Raw genomic sequence first — 23,515 nt, forward strand, 5'->3', positions numbered from 1 at the left:
AGAGCGTGATTGAACGCTAGTAGAATTATACCAATAGGTATTACAACAATTCAATCCGCGCCAGATTTTGCTAAAGTGTGCTAATGTAATATGTAGAGAAATAACTGGAAATCGCTAATTTAAAAGAAATTTGGTCAGAATTCTACTATGACAATTAGAGTCCATTGTATTGTCTCTCGATTTCTATCATTTCAATCACCTCATAGAAATCCCGAGCTCATTATTTAGTTGTTAATGAGACCACATTCAAAATTCCCAGTGGGTAGCTATGGTAATGAAAGCTGATAAATTACGTTTACCCAGTTTAACTCAAATTGCCTTCAGTCCTGAAAAGCGTCCATGACTACCGCGTCCCCGACAAACATTTTAAAAAGTCATCCTGTCCTGGCGACACTACCAGAAACGAAAATCCCAACAAATTCCAGCAGGAATAACAAGGACTGGTCGGGGATTGATACCGTAAATCGTAAATCCTTTATTCGTCTTGAAATAGTCTGGGTCAGTTTCAGAGGTCTTTTTCGCGTCAGGGGCCTGTTTCTCGAAAGCCCTGGAAAGTTTTCGGGTCCGAAAAGCCATTTTTTGTTAATCAATATTTAAAGACATAGAGGTGTACACGCCTGAAACTTCTTGCACGGAATGGAACCTCTGTTTATACTAAGAATATGCGAAAATAACAGCTCTGTAATCATAAGGTTTGAGATTTTGCTCCGGCTTTCCAGGTGCGAAAACTCAATTTTCGGGACTTTCGAGAAACAGGCCCCTGGTCTGCTTCAGAATCCTGTAACTGGATCCCCGCTGTTTCCGGAGAGTTTGACAGTCACGGCAACAAACTCACTTATTAATAAGTTATTGGCCGATAACACCGCAGGAATAAGGACGAATAACGCATTCGTTTATCTCATATGTGATGTCATGTCGCGATGTTGTTTTCAATTATAATTCTTCAAACCCTTTTCACCAGTGTTGAGACTTCAGAGAATGGATCAGGGATCGAACAATTCCACCCTTTCTTGTTTTTCAACGAGAAAGAGGTTTTTGCTCTCCGCGAACGAGCGCGATCTACACACGCTGAAATAGCACAAAGGATATCCTTGGCGACCCAAGAGATGAAGCAGAATCCAGAAAGCTATCTACCACCCAGAGATTGGCAAAAGTTCTCCAGGGCTTGGAATGAACGTTACGGCAACGATCTAACCGCGGTGGCATTCTATTGTGTTTTATACCCTGAAGATATCAAGGCGAGAGAGTTAGCGATCTCATTTATGGAGCGACTTGAAAATCTTCCAAACTGGCGCGTAAACGCTACTTTACACGACGATGTTCCAGTAGCACACTCTTTAACCGGCATGGCGACCGCTTACGACTTTCTGTACGGGCAGTTAAACAATACTCAAAGAACACGCTTCTTGAAGAAAATAACAAGCGTGACGAAAGAACTGTATGGAAGATCTTACGACAAATCGCTTTGGTGGGGATCCTCTTACTTACAAAATCACGTGGCTACAAACTACATGGCAATTTTCACCGGCGCTTTGATTGTCGTTCGGCATAAGGAGCTCGAGGCGGAGAAATGGATGTCACGCGCTCACCTAATGCTGAGTAGAAACCTAGAACTGTTTAACTATATTGTGGACGGCTCAATCGATGAAGGAGTGGCTTATGGTACGTACACGTCACGCTCGTTGATCCAGTATATTTTCCTTGCGTTACGTCACTTTCGCATTGATTTTACCCGTAGTCCCTGGCTGAAAGAACACTTTTGGTTTCTGCACTATACGGTGCTTTCAGGGTTCAGAGAAACGGTGGGTATTGGTGACTCTAATAGGAACTGGTTTTACGGCCCAGAAAGCCAGCTAGTTTTCCTGGACAACTATGTGTTAAGGAATGGTTTGGGCAATTGGTTGGCTAGACGGATCAGGGAACATAAAGTCTTAAAGGCGCCCTTCGCTCAGGCGCCGTCTCACAGAAATTGCATGCTTCACACAGAGTTTCTTTTCTACAATGCTAGTATCAAAGAGAGAGCTCAACCCAACCCGAGCCTGCCTCGACTGCATGTGTTCAGTGACTGGGGAGTGGTTACCTATGGGGGTGGCGTGGATGCCCAAAGCAACAACTCTCGGGATGAACGGGGTACATTTCTTTCCTTTAAATGCGGCGTGCTTCACGGAAGAGCAATAAACTCTGTTGTTAGGCGCAAAACCTTTCGTTCATGGATAAAAGGCTGGAAGAATTTCAACCCTGGCCACGAGCATCCTGACCAAGGATCCTTCGTTTTTGCCCCAAATGGAGTGCCCTTCATTACTGAGACACTCTACGCCCCCAAATTCACGTGGCTCAATAACGCCATAGTGTTTGGCCCCTCACCCAACTCGGAGTGTTCCAGCCACTTCGAGGGGCAGATAGGAGAATGCAAACGATGGTTTAATTTCAAGACAATGGCCGCTTGGAATGCCGAAGGGGACGTTATCTCTGCGTCCAATGAAGGAGGTATGGTTTTTACTAGCGGCGAAATGAACCAGTGGTATCGAGAAGAGTTAGGCTTGCTAAGCGTCTATCGTAGCTTGATTATGCTGACTCCAAGCGTCCTTCTTGTTGTTGATCACATCGAACGCAAACTAGCGGGACGAGCATCGATAATGAGCGCCTTCTTTCACAATATAGACCACTCATTCAGTCTCAACGTTAACTCCACGACAGCACCTCATGCCAGCGTTTCGATAGACGGACTGTTACACAAGGTATACTGGTTCAACCTGGAGAGCGGCGAGGAAAGTTTAGCCCGTGCGGGACATTATTCAACATCTTATAAATCGATGAGAACAAACTACCTTAATGTAACAACGCCGCTAACCGGGCGTTATACTCGGACCGCGTACCTTTTTCTGGGCCCTGGAAATAGAATGGACCTTGCCCCACGAGTGTCAACTTCGCGTGATCTTGGATTAAAGGTGTCGTTAAGAATCAATGGTGTTCACTACGTCGCTTCCATAGCAACAAAGCATAAAGAATCTTTCGCCCGCTACAGTTTCTTGGGTTTTGGTGGATATTGCAAGGTTCAGATTAACGCCAAGAGAACGGTACGTTTTGGTTTGGATGTAATTTCCGTTTCTGATGACGAAGTTGTGACCGATTTATCACCGACTGAGACCACTGATACGCCGACAAACTGGAGTTCTCTAGCTTCCTGGATTCTGCCTTGCAGCATTGTAGGGATTTTGGCATTTTTCTACTCGCAACTTCGGCGCATGCTGATTGGTCGAACCACTTGTCGATTGTTTGTCTGGTGTCTTGGAATATCTTGGCTTTTCACAACATTAGTGATCAATTTTAGCTTCTGCACAGGTGAAAGATGTCCATGGATGAACACTAGAAAACACGAAATTACAAGCAACAAGTATATTAGCTTTGAACTGGTGGAAGATCCGCCGATTGTGTTTTACACTTCCCTTCCCTTGGCCGGCGCTGAAATTCTACAACACTTATTCAACAATTCTTCGGACTTCTTTAACGTAGAACGCGCAAGAGTTGCGCGTAAATTTTTGGATCCTTGTTCCGTTTTTTCTCGCTTTCACCCATTTCCTGAAGCGAAGAGGTTGAGAAGTTGGCTCAGAGCTCTTTCGAGAGACCCGAGAGCTGTTTTCCCAAATTTACCTAAAAAGCATAACAAGGCTCTACCGTCGGTCCGATTTGCAGACCCTGGCTGGGCAATGAAGTTTCCATGGCTCAGGAAAGTCCTGGAGTCGAGAGTTTTTGCCGTTGTTGTGGTTAGAGAGCCAAGGGGGTGGATGAACGCCTGGCTTCGAGAAATCCGCGTTGATGATACACTTCGCGATGCTTTACATAAAGCGTTTGATACGATAAAGTCTCAAGGCTGCCACGAGAAGAACATGTCTTATTTTGCACCTGAATTCCACGAAATGCAAGGGTTACTCCTTGAGCACGAGAACAAAAACGGCAAGGACACTGTAGCGCTGCTCGCCCATCTGTGGGCCGCGCACATGAACGCTGTTCTTAACCTGAACTCGCACCGTCATGAAGAGAGCATACGCTTTATTCATTTGGAGGACCTGATCCTGAAGCCTCGAAAAACTGCTCAGAGATTGTTCCGCTTTCTCGGCGTTCCTCTTTCACCAGCGACTGAGCATCGCCTTCTTACAGTTGCACGCACGGAGCAGTTCTCTCTAGGAGCCTCTCGAGAAATTGTTGGCGTCAAGACCGTTTCGGCTTGGAAACGAGAGCTGAAAAGCAAAGATGCTGAAAAGATTAAAGACATCTGCTCTCCAGTCATGAAAAAACTTCGGTACGACACCGATGAACTAGAAATATCATAACGCGTAGAAAAATATAATGAGATAATGCTGCCGTAAGTTCTGTGAGGGATGTGTGAAGCCCAATTTACACGCACCGCCCGAGAAAAATTAGCAAAACAAAATCTGTAATTTGTAGTGCAAGTAGAACAATTTTTTTTTTCTGCTAAAGCGCTTCGGAAAAGAAAAACGGTAGGCAATGGATAGGTTAGTTTGTATACTAGAGAAAGCACTACAGAGATCATTTTGTTCCTTCGCGGTAGGTTTACCAAATTTATACAAAAGTAGTTCCGACTTCCTAAACATTGGGCAGGCTGAATCCTCAGATTTTCCCGAATAAGGTCGATTTTCGTCCGCCTTAAGTAGGGAGTGATTACATTGCAAAATTCAGCCTTACCAGGTTAGAGTTGCTGAGATTTTTCGCCCAGCTTCCGAAAACAGTTCTCTTAAAATGAAATTGACTAAGTGGTGATTATATATCTAGATTACAGAGAGTGTCAGTCGGGGCTGAAATTCAGCCCAGGCTTGAAATTCCAGCCCGGCTTGAAGACCGGGAGAATTAGGGGCCGTAGTGAAAAAAGTGAAAACAAGATATCAGAGGTGCTCGAGGCTTGTGCAATTTCTTCCAATAAAAGAAATTTCGTGAAAAACTATATTCAGATAAACTGATGCATGTAATAACACATAAAATGCCTCCACAGGAAAAAAAGATGGCGACTGATGCATTTACCTATATTAAACTCTTGGCGCACGAAAATGTTAACAACGCCCATAAAAACGTACAGAAAAGTTCTAACATCTCCAAACCTAGCATACACTATGTCGTTAGCACAGGTACAAATGTTTTAAAAATATGGCTTCCCTTGTACTTTGTGGGCTGTGTAAGGTTCGCATGGTATTGTGGTAAAATGTACAGCCGCCATCTTTTCCGTACGGATGGCGGAGGATTGAGGTACTTCTATAAATAAAGGACTTCGCGTGACTGACCGTCAATTTAGTTTTTCACGTCACGTGCTCGAGATTTCCCAGTTTCTTTTAATATACACTACCATTTTACCAAAACAGGAAACCTCGTGACTAGCTCGCCTGGCTCCCCACGAGATCAAGTAAGGATTATCTTTTTAGGAATTTCTCGTGACAAACTCGCCACTTGAAGTTTTCCAGGTGATTTGCTTTTTTTATATATATAAATAGCCGTTATAAAGTATACGGCAGTGTTATAAATAACACTGCCGTATACTTCCGCGGGTAAATAATGATGTCAGGGTTATGTGAAAATACGGCGAAATACGGCATAGAACTTTGTGTCCGCGAGATTCTGGTAGGGAAAATAAAGTTTTAACGTTTCCGCCTATGTTACAAAGAAATGACACAATATTTGACAATTGCCTCTGTTACATAATTTAAACTGATTATGAAAAGTAAGATTCCATTAAATGTGAACGAAACACGTGAAACTATTACATCAGATTTATTCGAAAACCACGTTTATTTTTTGATTAACCGTATTTCCTCGCCCCTCCTCCCCTCCCCCCCCCCCCCCAAAAAAATAGTAGGAATTATCAGATGGCGTCTTGTAAGGGAAACACTGCAACTGAAAAGTGTTTGAGTCAATGCACTTTTTTGGGAAAAAACGTCTAATTTTCGGACTGAATAGCTCAGTTGTCTGTTGTATTTGTTTCCTTTTGAAGCTCAGACATTATACTAATTTCCAATCGTTTAAGTTTTTCCTAGTTTTGTTTTCTAACTACCAATCAAGTCTGACCCAGGATAAGCGTGAAGTTTGATTTCTGATTTGTCAATTTTTAGGGTGTTTTTTTTGTATATATTGTTTGTTCTTCAGTTCTGAGCTTGAATAATTTCAAACTATACAAGACTTGAGCGTCAAAAACATTTTTTAATGGAAGAGAAATCAACCCCTCCGTTTACTTTTAACCCTTAGGTAACGTTAACCGGCTTTCAAATAACCCGCCCAGCCCTGAATGTGAATATTAAAGGAGAAAATAGTACAAACAGCCATACAACAGAAGCCATTTCACAATGAACCAAGCCATGAGACAAACCCAGCGCTCGGTTATGTTCAAATATGTCCCTTAACTGAAGCATTTAGTTATTGGACTATTTATAAACACAAGATTTACATTTAACAAGAATTAGAGAGTGCTTAGCGTAGCATATTATTTTCCAGGGGAGACTCCGTTACCGGAAAGTCTGGAGACATCTACAGCAGTGGGGCTAATTGTGGATACCTCTTTGTTCAGACCCTATAGCTAACCTCAAGGCGTTTCCAGGTAAATATTAACTATAAAGAATACTCTCTGAATAGACCGCAAAAGCAGCCCTTATTCGATCTTTTTCCCATCTTGCAGTCATTTCTGGTGGTCGGCTGTGCTCTCTCTCGAGTGACTGATTAGTCACGCTGGAGGCACGTGCACGTTTTGTGCAAATATTGGGATGGCCTGTTATCCGAAGCCAGCTGTGCCATGTTAGCTGACGGTGTAGCCTCTGAGAAATAAATCCTATAAATATGACGCTGTATGTATACTATCTCTTCACAGAACACACTCACAAGTTAGTTGGGTTCAACTGGGCTGGCTAAGTGACAGGAGTAAATTGAGATCTTTACACTCCTTTCACACAGAAAGTGAAAAAGCTGGTTGGAACTGAAAGGATGAAAGGAAACTCAAGACGGTCTTTGATTGGTCGCCATCTCATGGGGTGACGAAAAACTATACCATGAGGCATTGCGGGAGAACTCCTTGGCAGTTCTAAACAAAAACACCGCGAGCCGACAACATGAGGGTAACAAAGTGAGCGCTGTTGCGTTTTCTCTGTACGGGAATATCATGTAAATACCCTGTATTTGTGCTGCAAGGGCAGCTTATGCTCTCCTGTGTTCTAAGAAACGGTAAAATATTATGGGAGCTAAGCAGTCTAGCCACAATGGCCGAGCGAACGCGCGTAATGTTGGCAACGGAGCCGCGGTTGCAGCAGCCGGTTTACCAGAAGGTTCAAGGGTTGTTGCGCTGGATTCACGGATAAGAACTCGTTCACTGAACAATGTTGGACAATCTTTATCCATTCCTGGCCATTCGGCTTCATTTCAAGAGTCTGATTTGTCCTCTTCGCCGGAGGATAATTCACCATCTCCGCGAGGACTTGCGATGCAAGGAGCGCATTCGCTCCCATCTCATTTGTTCGCCACTTACACTACATTTCTAAACGGTGAGCGAGTGACATTTACTTTCTCTTTGCGATTGGCCCGTTTTTGGTTAAAGACGCTAATCGATTAATACTCTGCGAGAGAAGCTGCTGTTTGCGTTGAGTTTTGAGCTTAATCTTTTTGTTGTGGTGTACTTTGAACGCGACCGTGTTTTCTGATTAAATTTTCTTTGCAGGGGTGAAATGTCCCGTTTGTTCGAAAGTAGTTTTGGCTGACGATATTGAACTTCATCTGGTAATTTGCCTCACGAAACCACGTATTTCGTATAACGGTAAGTTTTTAATGACTTTTGGTTAGCTTTGCCTTGGATTTTAGTTTGAATTGCTTTCACGAAGTTACTAATAGGACATAAGGTTCTGAGATCAGCGTGTAGTCTGACAACACTTCTGAGCACTTAAAGTTAGAATTTAGAGGTCTTGTCGGAACTATCCTGGTAATTCAGGTTAAATGGTTATTTCCATGAAGTCTGGAACTATCATTTGACTTTTATGCAACAAACTGGGAAATTTCCGGGCCTATTGTTAAGCTCTGACCTGGAATTTTCAGCTGTTTCTGACAAAAAAAAAAAATTTGGATCCAGAGAATCTCTAAAGACGAGAATACAAGATTGAGTTAACGATTTGACATCACTTACCACAAGGAACCTTGTCACCTTGTCGCCTTGTCTTGTTTGATTAGCTATGGCTGTGAAAACCATGTTTATAAAAGCACGAGAAGTGGTCCCATTACCGAGACGATGTTCACAATGTTGTTTTCATCGATCACAACGTTCATGAAAAAAAAAAGTCAGCGACAACTAGAGAATACACGATACGAGATCGTCTGTAGGTTGAAAAGTTTCGTTAGTCGGGTCGGTTTTGATTTTTGTGGCGCTTTTTTGTTATAACTAGACATTGGGTAATAATTATAGACATCTATTTGTTTTCGTTCTGCTTTCCTTTCTGTGGTAATTTACATATTTCTAACCAATGAAAAGCTACATGTAGTCATAACGTGATGTAGCTCAAAGTTCCTGTTGTCTTGACACAGTGAAAGTGTAACTTTGCCATCACTACAATGTAATATATACACGAATTATTTTTGATTGCTGACAGCCTTTTGGCAGCAATATTTAAATGGAATTTCTTTTCCAGATGTGATCGATATTGAGATATTCAGTTCTCTTTATATTTCAGTCAACCAAGTTTCTACAGTTAGGTATTTTCATCCTTTCCTCATTTTTCTTTACAATTAGAGGGACCTACAAAGTTGACAAGCTTGTATAAACATCTTTATGTGCAATGAGCCTAATCAGAGAACTCAATATACAATGATAAAGCAAACAAAATGTAGTTGAATTTAATAGAAACTATTTCAGTAGCATCGAGGATTGATGACCCTAGTATTTGCTTTTATACATGAAACCTGAAATCAGTTCATTTGCCAGCAAATAGGAAAGTGAGAACAATAAACTATGTCTAACGATAATGGTATTGTTTGTTTTGCTTAGTGAAACTCTAGTGTTTTGATGTACTAAAATTCACTCATTTTATGGTGGTAGTTTCTTTTTATGTCAACATCATAAAGAGAACGTGTCTTGTTTGGATTCATGCATGCCGTTTAGCGTAAAGTTCTTGACCTTTCCAAATTACAAAGATGTGATGACTTGTAAATTATAACCTGAAGGAATCATGTGGCTGTCAACTGGCTACTGGCTGATTTCAGTGGCTGAAAAAGACCCTATCACTGGCTGAAATTCCTTATAATACAAAGACTTCGATGTAATCAAGGTGCCTAGGTTGAAGCAAGCTTGCCAAGCTAATCAGTAAGCCTGTTTAGTTTTTTACCCAGCTAAATTATGTAATAATAATGTAACAATTATTTTTTTATCATTGATATTTTGTATTAATTATTTTCTTTGGCAACATTGGGTTTTTATCTTGAAAAATATTTTCAAGTTTATTCAGATCCTGAAAACAATTGAAGGGGTGAGTGCAAAACCATGCTAAGTGACGATTTGGGTGAAAAAAAAATTTTCACGAAAGGGCTTGAAGTTTTGCATGTGGTCTTCAATGTAATAGAAAAACGTAGTCCTGTATTTTTGTCGCTGTTTTTTGCTTTGTTTATAAAGACGCCGCTAGGAAAACCGAGTGGTTTATCTGCATACGCAATATCTCAAAAATGAAGTGAAGCTTAGCGGAAAAACTACGGGACATTGTTAAACATACCTAAACAAAACTGCATGCGAAATTTGGAGGGTTTTCGACAAAGTTCACTTTTGATTAAAATACCTAGCACCCTTTGCCCGCCGAGGTCTTCAAATAAACGAAGCCGGGCCTTTGTTATGATAAACAGAGCCGATCCTTTGTTATAATAGCCAAGCCAAGCCTTTGTTATAAGTCGAAGTCTCGTCTTGGTTTATTATAACAAAGGATTGGCCTGCTGCGTCCGCAAGGACTTTGATTTCACTTAGAAAGCAGCAAAATGTCAATTTCACGCAACGTATAAGCTCAAAAATGCTAATTCTAGGTCAAAAAAGGTTTAAATGTTGATTTCATGGTAATGCGTGATAGCAAGGAGGTTGATTTCTCTTAGAAACAAGCAAAATGTCAATTTCACGCAGCGCATAAGCTCAATGATGTTAATTTCAGGTCTAAATAGGTTAATATGTTGATTTGACGTTAACGCATGACGGCAAGGAGGTTGATTTCACTTAGAAACCAACAAAATGTCAATTTCACGCAGCGCATAAGCTCAATGATGTTGATTTCAGGTCTAAATAGGTTAAAATGTTGATTTCATGTTAACGTGTGACGGCAAGGATGTTCGTTTCACTTAGAAACCAGCAAAATGTCACTGTCACGCAGCGCATACGCTCAATGATGTTGATTTCAGGTCTAAATAGGTTAAAATGTTGATTTCACGTTAACGCGTGACGGCAAGGATGCTGGTTTTCCTTAGAAACCAGCAAAATGTTAATTTCACGCAGCACATAAGCTCAATGATGTTAATTTCAGGTCTAAATAGGTTAAAATGTTGATTTCACGTTAACGCTTGACGGCAAGGATGCTAGTTTCACTTAGAAAACAGCAAAATGGTAATTTCACGAAACTTATAAGGTCAGTGATGTCGATTTCACACTGATTTCACGCCATTCTTATGTTTAAACAATCTAGTTACCAGTTCGAGAAACATCCGCAGAACGTAATCGCAATGCATGCTGGGAAGGGTCTCGTGTGCGGGAAAACATGGCGGTCGATACAAGACAAATTTTATAAGTCTAAAACCAGTTCCCGCTTTCCAAACTTTGACACTAGCAACGCTTGGCAAATGGGCCACAACTCACCAGAGGGTATTTTTCTTGGGCAAGAACTGCTCTTGGACTTTGCTGCCTGGCTCGATCTGACTTCGAACGCCGATAACACGATTACGGTATATCAGCTGCCTTCGAAGTTTCAGAACACATTTTGATTCTTTAAAACGTGCTGATGACTTACGGGTTTATCGAGACTTTATGATGCCTCTCAACCACCAGGTAGGCATACAAGGTACTTTAAAACAATGCTTAAGATATTAGTTGACAGAGCTCTAATGCGGCACATCTCTTTTTTGTTTGATGAATTTCGTTTGACGCTCGATCGATTCACGTGTTGTGCTCACGTCACAATAACTGATGTAAACAATCTGTTCCCAGATTTCCGCTCTATATATGCTGTGAGATTTGATTTTGACTTCATACACTATAAACAGTCTGCCTGTTTGCTGTTCAACAAATAAACTCCTAAAGACATGGCTAGGAAAAGCCGAGTATTTTTGCATACGTTATAACTCGAAAACGAAGCAAAAACCAGCGACAAAAATACAGGGCCGCGTTTTTCTATTACATTGAAGACCACATGCAAAAATTCAAGCCCTTTCGCGAAAAATTTTTTTTTCGGCCAAATCATCACTTAGCATGGTTTTGCACTCACCCCTTCAATTATTTCAAAATGAGAAATATGAAAAAAAACAATTGCCAAAGTTGACAAGGGATTTTTAACGTTGGACAGATCATTGCTGTAATTTTCAGGTGAACTTGCAGACAGGCTAAAATCTCATTTTCAGGGCATGTTCAATTGTCTACATGTAGCAGGCTATAGAATGTAATAAATGCTTAAGTGATGCCCTTGTTTTAAGCCAGCAACCTCTTTGCTAGTGAAAATATTTTTGAACATTTTTTTCTTTATTACTCCTACTCCTGTACTACTATTGTGTGGTACTCTACATGTAAATACAGTATGGAACATTTTTCTCAAATTCTTCTAGGAAATTTGAGAAGAAATTGTAAACTTTCTTCCCCTTTATCACTGAGCTAGCTAGCTAACCACAAGTCTCTCTGTAGGTCAGTGTTTGAAGTGCACAACAGGTGTCTGGGATTAATTCATGGGTTTGAATCCTGTTGGGTACTCAGACTTATTCCCCTTTGTCCAATGCTCAAGACAACATTTCATTTATCATTTATTCACGAAGCAGCAAATTTACCGTGTTTCATTGGTTAACAGAGCTTTGTTTGGAAATGTTATTGCTAACAACAGTCTTACTGACAACATAAATTGTTTGTTATTTCTCTTCTATAGAGGATGTACTGAAACAGGACAATGGAGAATGTGTTATATGTCTGGAAGACTTGTGTATAGGTATGAAGCATTCCCTGGTCCTGACTGCAAATCTATTTAGTGAAAATCTAACTTTCACATATCGTTTAATTTATTTTATTTATTTTTTGTTGTTTTGTAGGTGATAAAATAGCAAGGCTTCCGTGTTTGTGTATATACCATAAGAGGTAGGGCACCTTATTTTTATTGCAGCCTTTGATGCCGTAATCACATCTCCCTTCTTGTGAATTGCTTCCTCTTTTTTCAGAGATATTCTTGTTTGGACATTCACACTACACAAATTATAAAGCTGTCAGGCTGGTTAAACAATTATTGCAGCATTTCAACACAACATTTTTGGGTGGAAGATGTGTCACGTATTTTGTCACCCTGTAGCAGCATGTTGGCTGTTGTTGGCTCAAATTTGACCATATTTAAACTTGACTTAACAACTCCCAACATGTCCCAATCATTGGAACAGGCTGTCCAAATGGTGTAACATATTGGACCCAACAAATTATGTTGAGATATGTTGTGTTTAAAATGTTGCGATCGCTTGGCCGGGACTTAACTAAGGACTACTACTTCTGGATTTCTTGTCTACAGTTTACAATACAAGAGTTAGTAAGAAGTTACCAAAAATATTCATATTTATCACTCACTTGAGGATTATTCTTTGTCTTGTTTCAGTTGTATTGATAATTGGTTCCAGGTGAACAGATCTTGTCCGGAGCATCCAACAAATTAGAAATAGGTGAGTTCTTCAACTCCCATTATGCAATGATTTGTATTACCATATCTACTTTTATAGACCTCCCTCCATTTTGCTTTAGTTGCTAGGTAATTTTCAGTACAAGGAAAAGATGTATGTTGAAATTCTTCCAAAACGGCTTATTTTCAAGACTGTTATTTTTTTTTTTAAAAAAAAGCACCTATATCATTGTTGGTTGAGAAGCTCAAAGACTGGTGATGTGTTACACTGTAATTTTTAATTTGTTTACTCTGTATATATTACAGAATACTTACGTTACAAAATGTGCAATTTACAACACAATACTAAAATCGACTTATACTTGTGATTTGTTTCTGCTGATTTGTAATAGACTGAATGTTTGCATTCCCTAGGTTGTAATATCAGTTCTTTTTACCGATTGCCATTTATTGTATTATTTATTTAGTACAAACTGAGAGAATTTTGTGGTACAATGATCTTTATTCTCTTCATTGGTGATTAATAATATCATTTTTCTTATTATATGGCTTGTGTTTGTAGCCCATATAACACATGCTCTGATTGGCTCACTTTAGGGCAGTTTTATCTTGTATTAAATGTCCATGGGTTAGTCACAGGCCTGCAAAGACAAAGCTAAAAGCCATATAATAAAAAACTTATTAACCTCGAGTGCTCGATGTGTATGGAAAATCTCAAACCTCAACCTTGTGGTGTTGACTGAGCAATAACTTTGTCAATATGGAAAGGTCTTGGTTTGAGATTTTCTCGTAAAGACTGCACTCTTGGTCAATAAGTATTTAATATATCACTTGTATCGATATTGCAAGGACAAAAATTAATTTCATTATTCTGGGGATGTGAAGGTTAAAATGTTGTCAATTTTCTTTTGCAGGCCTTGCACCCTACTCAAATTTTTTTTCTGAATTTAATCAAGTTAAAGCTGGCTAGTTAATCTGATGACTCCACATAGTACAGCAGTATGGGCCATTTGAGTAGAGGGTGTCCCAGTGTATAAAGACACTCATTCCTGGCATTGATAAGTCCTGAAAACAGCAGTTAAAAAGGCTATTCTGTAGAAAATTGTGGTATGGCAGGCTGCAGCTGGACTTTGACAGGCTCAGTTTGTTTGAATTGTAAGGATGAAGACAGACAGTGCCAAAACCTATAGAACTCTATCAAAACAAACTGAAGGATATGTTATGTTTAAATGGTCCAGTTAATGCGACTGAGAATTCAGGATACCTCTGGAATGGAAAGATTCCTCGTTACAGCCCAGTTTCTTCACAGGATCAATAACTCTGTCCACCAGATAACTCACTGTCAAGTGGATCACATCATTTGCTAATGTCAATAATAACATGTACCCTCTTACCCTATCAGATAGCTGTAGCAACTCTTTGAACAGTTGGGGTCAGCTGGGCAACGATTCAGCTATAATGTGACAATTTTTAGAATTCAATCAAATGCACTTAACATACTTTCCCTCAGGGCTCATTAAGATAAGTAAACTTGTGATCTGCAGACTGGCTAGCAGAAACAATATTCCCAGACTATGAATCTCATAGATTTAATGGGGACTGTTTTCTAGGAAAGCCAAGGAGACTCCTTAGGTTAGTACTTGACAGCCCTGTCAGCTTTGTTATATACATAGGTTATCCTGGGTAAACAGAAGCAAGACCACCAAAGTTTAAAGTGTCTATATGGCCAGTAGGGTTTTTGTGGTTTTGATATCTCTATAACATGTAAAAGGTATTCTAACTAAAAAATTGGGATTCTGATGCTTTTTTCAGATATGTCCAGGATTGAATGCTAATGAGATTCATATTTCTTATGATAAGCACCAAAAAGTGTCCTCAGTGGTAAAAAGTCACCAAAACACACACAATTCTGTTAAATATGAAGTTATATGAAAATGTCAAATAACCCTGCCAAATATGAAGTATTAATTAAGCAATACTTGCGTGTAATCCTGGACATAAGTGGCTTTTTTGTGCTATAAAATTGAGCTTTAAAGTTCCTGTTTTGGCCACACCTAATGAAGTTGACCGCATAATGAAAGATTTGTGATGAGTGATGTTACATCAGGAATGCCTTGAAGCTTCTCTGTCTTTTTTGTTTTGCTTGCTTGATGACCACAGCACTTCACCACTGAACTTCTGTTTGTTTTTGCTAAAAGCTGTTCAACTCCTCACCATCACCGAAACAACAGTGACATGAACTAGGGCGACTTGGTGTTTCCTGACATGATGTTATGACCCATTAAGGAACCCAAACTCTTTTTTTGCACTGACCCACGGTGAACTTCATTGGGTGGTGACGAAGTGGGAACTTTAAAGCTCAATTTTAGGACAAAAAAAGTGTCCAAATCCAATTGTTTTTCTCATAATACCTTTTTACACATTATAGAGATATCAAAACTACAAAAACCGTGTTGGTAGTATACAAACTTAAATGGAGAGAGCATTACAAATGCCATTTTCAACCATTTTATGCTTCACCAGTGCAGGTTGCCACTTATACATGGGCTGGTCAGTTAAACATTTAATTTGCCTCTCCTCAGCTTATGGAGTTTATCATCTTTTAAACTGTTTGTAACTAAGTGAAGTAATTTATTGATCTTTTGATTTATCTTCATAATTATTATCTTACGTAAGGCAAGCTTTTCAATATTATTACAGTCAACTGTTGTTGGGACGATCTAGATGTAATTAAATTACAGTAGTTCATTACTAGTGGCTGATTACATTAGTGGTAATTCTTTTGCTTTGTTAAACAGGAGGTTAATTGTTTGCTAGCATTCAAGGAGGGATTTTGTTAATATGTTATTTTTATTGGCATTTTGTCAATGCGGTAGAATGTAGCAAACATTTTATTCTCAGCAATGAAATGTTTGTGGCAATCTTTCTTTGCTTTCAGCAGGCTTAGAATGCAATGGGTTGGGTAGCCAGATTAACAATAACTTTTCATGTAGATAATATATTTTAATAATGAATAAACAATAGCCTCCATTTGGCGTGAAAATATGCTTGGATATTTGTCCGCAGACATTATCTGTTCCGAGAGCAAACTGTGAGCTTCAAGGAACAGATAATGTTCAAGGACAAATATCTGAGCATATTTTCAAAGTCAAGTGGAGGCTATTGTGTTTATTATCCTTCAAGTATTTTTTTTCATGTGCAGTTTCGAAAATCGGGGAATGTTCTCAGATATTCCCCAGTTTTAGCCGGGGAATATTCGGTCATGTGACACGTTTAGACCAATTGTGAATTAGCGAAAATATTTGATGGATTATAATAGTTCACATAGATATAATTTATGTTATGCTATCATTGGGTCAGAACAATTTATTTGACCTTGTGAAGACACAAGCATACTAGCCTTTTAAATCTAGCTGTCATCAATGAAGACTCTGCACACTGGAATGTCGGGCCTCATGTGAGGTGATACTTTAGACAGGAAACAATGCAGTGCTGTCTGTGGAAGAAGCAGTTAGACTGCCATGTTTCTCATTCATTAGTTTCATTCCAGCTGTAATGATATAAATTAATCCGTTTTGTGATGTACAATTCTTATGCTATTTTATGGTTATGTTGCCATGAAGGATCTTGTTTATTTAAAAAATGCATCTCTGCTAAATGTCGTGAAACAGGTGGTATTTCGATAAAGCTTGATGTTACAAAATTGTATTAAGTTAATTGTTTTATTTTTGTAGAGAAATAATATTGCTTTTTCAATTCTGTTTTAAAAGGTTATGTTTAACCACTGTTAGTGTCTTGGGTGCTAGAGTACTTCTGTGTTTTTCATAGCCTGCAAATGCAGGTACATGTAGTTTGTCATGGGGTGAAAAATGGTCTGTTTGTACAGGCTAACCTTTTCAAGGCAATGTCATACAAGAGTGGATTCATCAGTTCCTTTGATGCACCATGATCCAGACAGATCTTGGATCACTGATCCTGATCCAGATCACCCCAAAGGAATGCACCCCAAGTCTTGTTGGTAATTCTTGAATGCACAAGACTAATCAAGGGTATCACAGGTAAATTACTAGTGGATTTATGAATCAGTTTTATTTGGGTTCCTTGTAGGGCAGTAGGGAAAGAGTATTGGTGCCAGAAGCTAAAGACCTTTTTAGGAGCTTTTCTTAGAGCCTTTCATCAATTGGGTACCATGCTAGAAGGCCCTCCACTAGGGGACTAGGGGACGAGCCCAAAGAGAGAGCCAGCTCTCGATACCGTTTAAGGGGGTCATTACATTCGCTTGAGTTACAAGACCAGTGCAGGTCTTATCATAGCTATAAAAGACATGGCAGCTCCTTGAAAATGAAAGTCAGAGCTCTTGCAGTTTTTGCATAGAGTTTCACAAAGTTAAATACTGCAGTGGTACAATTCCTTTAGCTGCAATATATTAACTTATTTTCTATCAATGTTTAGAAGATTGTTGTTTGCAAAAGGCGTCATTTTGAGCTTGTTTACTTAATGGAACCTTAATAGCTCTGATCTCAACAATCTAAAGTAGATAATTTTAGCCTACATTAACATATATATAATTGAAGACCTGACAACACTTTGTAGTTCACTGAAGAGGTTAGAGCAGTTTAAATTAAATTCGAAAAAAAAGAGAAAACTTGTCATAGTTCTTCATATTTTTTCTGGGGGTCTTGATTCAATACTAAGAAATTAAAGCACAACATGAAATTTGGACACAAGATTCATAGTGTATTTGTTTCCTAATATGAAGGCCACTTAATTCCATTCCATAGCCCTATATTTAATCGGAAGTGAAGGTTTGGTCTATAATTTTCGGTTTATTATATATATATTTTTGTGTTCGTTTGTTTTGATTTTGAGACAAGTTTTCCTATCCTCTCACCTGGTTACCAAGTATGAAAAAGTTGTCCCTGCAGACCGAGCTGGCCGAACCAGAAATAGACGTTTCCAATGTATTCAAACTATCATCATAGCCTGAAGTTGGGCTGCCCCTCCAGCCCACTCACTTTGAAGCTCATGTTACCTTGGGTGACCCAGGTACACACTCCTAACGACCAATGGAGGCGGAGCAGAGAGAGCCTGGGAACGTGGTTGCCTGAGCCCTATGACGTACCTTGAGTCAGACGAAATAGAGTCCCCTTACAGGATCGATTTTGATTGGTTGAAAACCCGAACAATGAAAGTGACCGGAAGTCAAACATTAGAGACTCAATTGGGTAGTCCTTTCCCCAAATATCATGTAAAATCGCTTACATATCTTTTCGGAAATTCTCAAAAACTCTCCTAAATACCACCAAACATTTCTAAATATCTCGAAAAATCCTCTAAATATCTCTTATTTTTGTCGTAAAAGTGCACCGATTTTGAATCACTTAGGCCGAGGCGGGATTTAAGGAAGAAGATTCAGACGCTTCGATGTCACCAGCATCCGCCATTTTTGAAATTCGCTAGCTGGCATTTATACAGTAAAGTCAATGTGAAAATACGAACAATTATATTATACTTAACAGTAAATCAAGACGTCAAGTAACAACATAAACACAAGAGAATACTCTCTAACTAAACAAAGAGTTTGGCTCAAATGGTGTCAACTTAGGCGTTATTGGTTCCAAACAGTTAACAGCACTTTCCAAAACTTAGATTTTGATGAGTCATTATTACCACTCTTTATCAGCTGATGCTACAATAATGAACTCAAAAAACTGCCCAATTATTGGTGAACACACTACTAACATTTTTGTGACACAATAGGTTACCATAGCAACAATATGACCTGCTAAAAATACCCTCAATTTTGACTTTAAGTGCTAATAACTCAACAACGAACCCGGTCACCCCCATCTTTTATCATCAAAATTTGATAAGCAGGATAAGACGCATCTTTGAGCCGTTTTTAAAACATCTGTACATAGAGTTCACCACCACCTTAAATTTTCGAAAATTTAAGGTGGTTCTTGTTTTTTTTGGGCTCCCGGTTGAGCGCGCGTTTAACGAGAGGACGTCGTTAATTTGTCAGCAGAGTTTTAAAAGAGCCATGATAGTAATAACTTTTGGGGGGAATATTGGCCTCGTTTTTGGTTTTGTTTTTTTGCACAAAAAGAACTCGACCAATATAGTTCAATGACATATATGTATCATCATTGTAGTTTCAAACTTAAACCTTTCTATAAATACTAACTGCTACGTCCTTACACTTTGCAGGGGCGTAGCCAGGGGAGGGTTCCAGGGGTTCTGGAACCCCCCTTTTGGGTTATGAAAATGAATATTATTTCAAGAGGAAAAAAGTATCGGAACCCCCCTTTCGAAATTCCGCGAGACGAGATTTTCGTTTTTGAGAAGAAGAACAAAAGAAAATCAATTTAAAAAGGCATCACATGCTCTATCGCAGGTTACAATATTATACGGATGCATAAATCGGCTATCACTTGTCCTACGTTTTGTTGACAGTGATGGATATATTCACGAGGAATTTTTAGGATTCAACAGTCTACAGAGGATAACCGGGGAGGCGATCGCTAGCTCGATACTGGATACCCTATTACAGTGGAACTTAGACATAAAAATCTGTCGGGGGCAAGGACACGCTGGAGCATATAATATGTCATCCTCTAGGCACGATACACTAGCACTGATACGGGAAAAAATTCCAAAGGCTGTGTACACACACTGCAGGGCTCACGGTCTAAACCTCACAATCGTTCAGTCCTGTAATCAACCCCTTATCAGAAACGTGCTGGGAACATTCAATGAAGTTTGCAATTTTTTTAGGTATTCACCGAAGCGTAGCAAGTTTTTGCTTGCCGTAATTGAGAAAGAAGCCCTCGAGGCCAGCAAAACAACGTTGCTCAGCTTGTGTCGAACACGGTGGGTTGAAAGGCATGAGGCACGTGAAGTTTTCTTTGGGCTTTTGCCATCTATACTAAGAGCACTAGAAGGTATGTCAAATGAGCGGCTGTTTGCAAATCAATTCGGGGAAACTGCCATCTATGCCACGCGTTGTTGGTCGGCAACAGCACCGAAGCAATGTCGAAGCAGGGACACCTAAGGATTACTACAAAAGAGCGCTCACATTTCCTCTGTTGGATCATCTTATTTCTGAGATAGACACATAATTTGACCCCAATAATGATGCTGTGATGTCTTCCCTCCTGTGCCTACTTCCAGCCTTGCTAGTTTCTCGAGAAGGAAACCCTGTTCAAGCCGCTTTGCAGTACTATGTAGATGACCTACCATCGCGCCAGGTTTTTGATGTGGAACTTTTCCGTTGGCGGCGCAAGTGGCTAAACGCGGATCAAGACCTACCCAACAGTGCAGTTCAGGCATTAGAAGAATGCAACCATGAATTCTTTCCAAACGTTCATAAGTTGTTGCAATTACCTCTGCAGAATGTGAACAATCGTTTAGCACATTTCTCCGACTGAAAACTTATCTGAGGGCGAGTGAGCGAGAGTATGGCCTTGCGCTACCATCCATTATGGTAGGCAAATTGACATTGGTGCAACAATCGACATTTTTGCACGGAAGCATCCACGGCGCCTCCTTCTTTCTGATATCCTAGCTGAGTGAACGGTAAATCACAAGTCTACGGCGTTTGATGAAGTATGTAATATGTTAAACAACTATTTTATTATCCACTTTTAATTCTATAAAGGTCCATCTCTTCAGCAAGTGAGATTTGCAATCCCCTCTTAGAAATAATAGCTACGTTTGGCGCTAAAATTATTGGAAATTTGTGCTTAGAATCAAGGAAACGCCATTTCTGAAGACCCAAATTTCAAAAATTTTCCGGGGGAGCATGCCCCCGACCTCCCTTGTAAAGAGTGCCTCCGGCGCTCGATTGTCAATCGGGCAAGCGATATACATTAGGAACCCCTCTATGCAAAAAGCTGGCTACGCCCCTACTTTGCATTAGATAATGGATCCAAATAGGATGTTTTGATCACTTATTTTTCGTTTAATTTGCTTTATTCTCCACTAGTTACACATCGCTTTGGTTTTCATAAAAGCAAGAAGTAACATTGATTTGACGACTTTATTAAAACACCTGGTCTGCAGAGATTGTAAATTTTCAAAATGGATGAGTTTATTGCTCTCTTCGTTGTAAATTTTGTAATAAAAACTCTCTGTCTCGTCCAGTAATAACTCGTAATCATCGCCGGCTTAAAGACATCACCTTCAACCTATTTCACTCTGCCAGTCTGGTATCTTGTGGCTTGAAGCATCAAAGAAACCCTGGATGCGTTTCAAAAAATTTCTTGAAAGTTTCAAGTTTGGACGAAAGTAAAGGAGTTTGTGTAAACGACAGAGGAGCAGTTTTGCCTATCGAAGGAAAAGAGCTAGAGTACGATGAGGAATCGATTTATATCCCATTTTACGACATGGACGTAAGAGATACGAAATAAGGGTGCCCTTGAGGCATCCGAGAAAAGTTGAATACAAATTCGTTCGCTTCGTTCTCTCCTTCAGTTACAAACATGTTGCGGCTAAAAATGCTCTTCCTTGTAGGCGAAAGTCTATCATTCCCTCTAGATTGATGAAGGTTAATCACACGAAAATATATTCCGTTTCTGAGTCAGAGTTAATGAAAAGCTCAGTAGAATTATGAGGATTGATGAGTGTTAATGAAAACTGATAACGGGCATTTTGCACAGTAATGTCAGATCATAAAATTTCCCCGACGAGTCTGATACTCGGGTTAAAAAACGGAAAGAGTTATGTTTCAAAGCTGTCACGATGCCACCAAATTTACGTTCCCTCCTGTAAGTTTTCTGTCTTCGCTCATGACGTTCTCTTCGCCTGCAGTTATTTAGCGCGATCGATTCTAGCTCTGTCGTCTCCCAGTTTGCACGTAGGAAGGAGATCATTTACACAGATTTATTGGAATGAACACCTTTTACAATGAGGTGTTGTCAAGCAGGCCAGGGCGTGGCCAAACAGCATGGAGCAAAAAGGTTGATAAGGCCTTACCATCTTTGATTTCAAAGCCTCAGTAAATTCTAAATCAACGACATTGATAGTTTAAAATATATTTTTTGCTTTCAGGTTAATTTTCCAGCAGTCATGAGAAGCTGAAGAGACCACTGGCAATGATCTATTCAACAACACTGTTGCTCTGAACACAAATTAAGTACAATAAACTTGGCTGCATCTGTCATGTCGGCTATTTGAAATAAGCTTTATACCTGCATTATTTCAAGAATTATGAATAATGGTAGTATGACACATTCGCCATTTATAAAAGACTCAACGGTCAGTTTCTCAGCTTACAAATGTTCATATAAAAGACAACTGTGAACCACGTTTCCTTACAATGTTGTTTTAATTTTAAAGCCAGGAGAGGATGATGGGTAAGACAGTTTCCATCTCCCATATGGACCTTATTCTCAAGGTAATCCCTCAAGTTATTTTTAGATAACAAAAATGTACAAACTGAAATTTTACATCATGATTTCGCTAATAAAGGCTTTCTGTTCCGTTGACCATCAAATCGTATTAGCGAAACTAAGATCATATGGCGTTAGAGGTCGTCTGCTCGAATGGTTTTCATAGTTAAGGACTGTTCCTGTCATGGAAGCTAATTTTCCTTTTTCTAATTTTCTTTCAAGTGTCAGTGTTTCATATTTTTCTTATAGCTTTAATATTCCTGTAAATAGCTTTTTCTTTTGTTATTACATGCCTTGTAAATAGCTCACCTTATTCTTTACATATAATTCTGGGAAGCGCCTCGCACGGGTACTCTCGCGCCGTGCCGTTCCCTTTTGGGAATTTTTCTCTTTTTTCCCCACTATTTAAGATATATATTGTTACTGACTTAACAAGTTCCAAGCCTTAGTGTCGAGCCCAGGTCTCCCAAGCGGTTTACATGTTCAGAAAGAGTGAGATCTGGGTAGGAGATTAGCCAAGATTAATAACACTCACCATCATTTTGTGTCAGTGGTAATAGTATTTGCACTTCTCGCTGTTATTTACATGCCGTAATAAGTTCTCTTTTATATAGATAAGAAAGTAAACATCAGGAATTTACAAAATTAATTTTAGTTCTTTTGTCAAGCACTATTAAAAGACGGTATTTGTTTTTAAAGTCAAATAATAATTCAAAATGGATTCTATACCTTTCCTCGTTGTAATATTTTTGTGTGAAATCCTATCATCTCAAGCAATTGCTTGGGATGAAAACTCTCTGTCTCGTCCCGTACTAACTCGTAATCATCGCCGGCTTAAAGGCTTCACCTTCAACACATTTCACTCTGCCAGTCTGGTATCTTGTGGCTTGAAGCGTCAAAGAAACCCTCGATGCGTTTCAAAAAATTTCTGGAAAGTTTCAAGTTTGGACGAAAGTAAAGGAGTTTGTGTAAACGACAGAGGAGCAGTTTTGCCTATCGAAGGAAAAGAGCTAGAGTACGATGAGGAATCGATTTATATCCAATTTTACGACATGGAGGTAAAGGATACGAAATAAGGGTGCCCTTGAGGCATCCGAGAAAAGTTGAATACAAATGTTTAGCTTCGTTCTCTCCTTCAGTTACAAACATGTTGCGGCTAAAAATGCTCTTCCTTGTAGGCGAAAGTCTATCATTCCCTCTAGATTGATGAAGGTTAATCACACGAAAATATATTCCGTTTCTGAGTCAGAGTTAATGAAAAGCTCAGTA

At 39.5% G+C, this 23,515-nt stretch overlaps 2 protein-coding genes and 1 pseudogene across 2 annotated transcripts; all 3 read left to right on the forward strand.

The window, feature by feature from the left end:
- The first annotated feature begins 812 nt into the window (after positions 1 to 812).
- LOC110048160 (dermatan-sulfate epimerase-like protein) lies at positions 813 to 5,764 on the forward strand. Its single transcript, XM_020753945.2, has one exon. The coding sequence runs from the start codon at positions 921 to 923 to the stop codon at positions 4,329 to 4,331; it is 3,411 nt and encodes a 1,136-aa protein (XP_020609604.2). The 5' UTR covers positions 813 to 920; the 3' UTR covers positions 4,332 to 5,764.
- A 1,295-nt stretch (positions 5,765 to 7,059) lies between these two features.
- LOC110048121 (E3 ubiquitin-protein ligase ZNRF1-like) lies at positions 7,060 to 17,499 on the forward strand. The gene is made up of 6 exons (XM_020753911.2): positions 7,060 to 7,532; positions 7,706 to 7,801; positions 12,126 to 12,185; positions 12,286 to 12,331; positions 12,834 to 12,897; positions 13,769 to 17,499. The coding sequence occupies exons 1-5, from the start codon at positions 7,226 to 7,228 to the stop codon at positions 12,889 to 12,891; spliced, it is 567 nt and encodes a 188-aa protein (XP_020609570.1). The 5' UTR covers positions 7,060 to 7,225; the 3' UTR covers positions 12,892 to 12,897; positions 13,769 to 17,499.
- Positions 17,500 to 19,807: 2,308 nt separating this feature from the next.
- LOC149106530 (52 kDa repressor of the inhibitor of the protein kinase-like) lies at positions 19,808 to 20,542 on the forward strand (annotated as a pseudogene).
- The last annotated feature ends 2,973 nt before the right edge of the window (positions 20,543 to 23,515 follow it).

This window comes from Orbicella faveolata, unplaced genomic scaffold (assembly GCF_042242905.1).
Source record: "Orbicella faveolata isolate gen_17 unplaced genomic scaffold, um_ofav_v1 contig_3, whole genome shotgun sequence".
NCBI lineage: Eukaryota > Metazoa > Cnidaria > Anthozoa > Scleractinia > Merulinidae > Orbicella > Orbicella faveolata.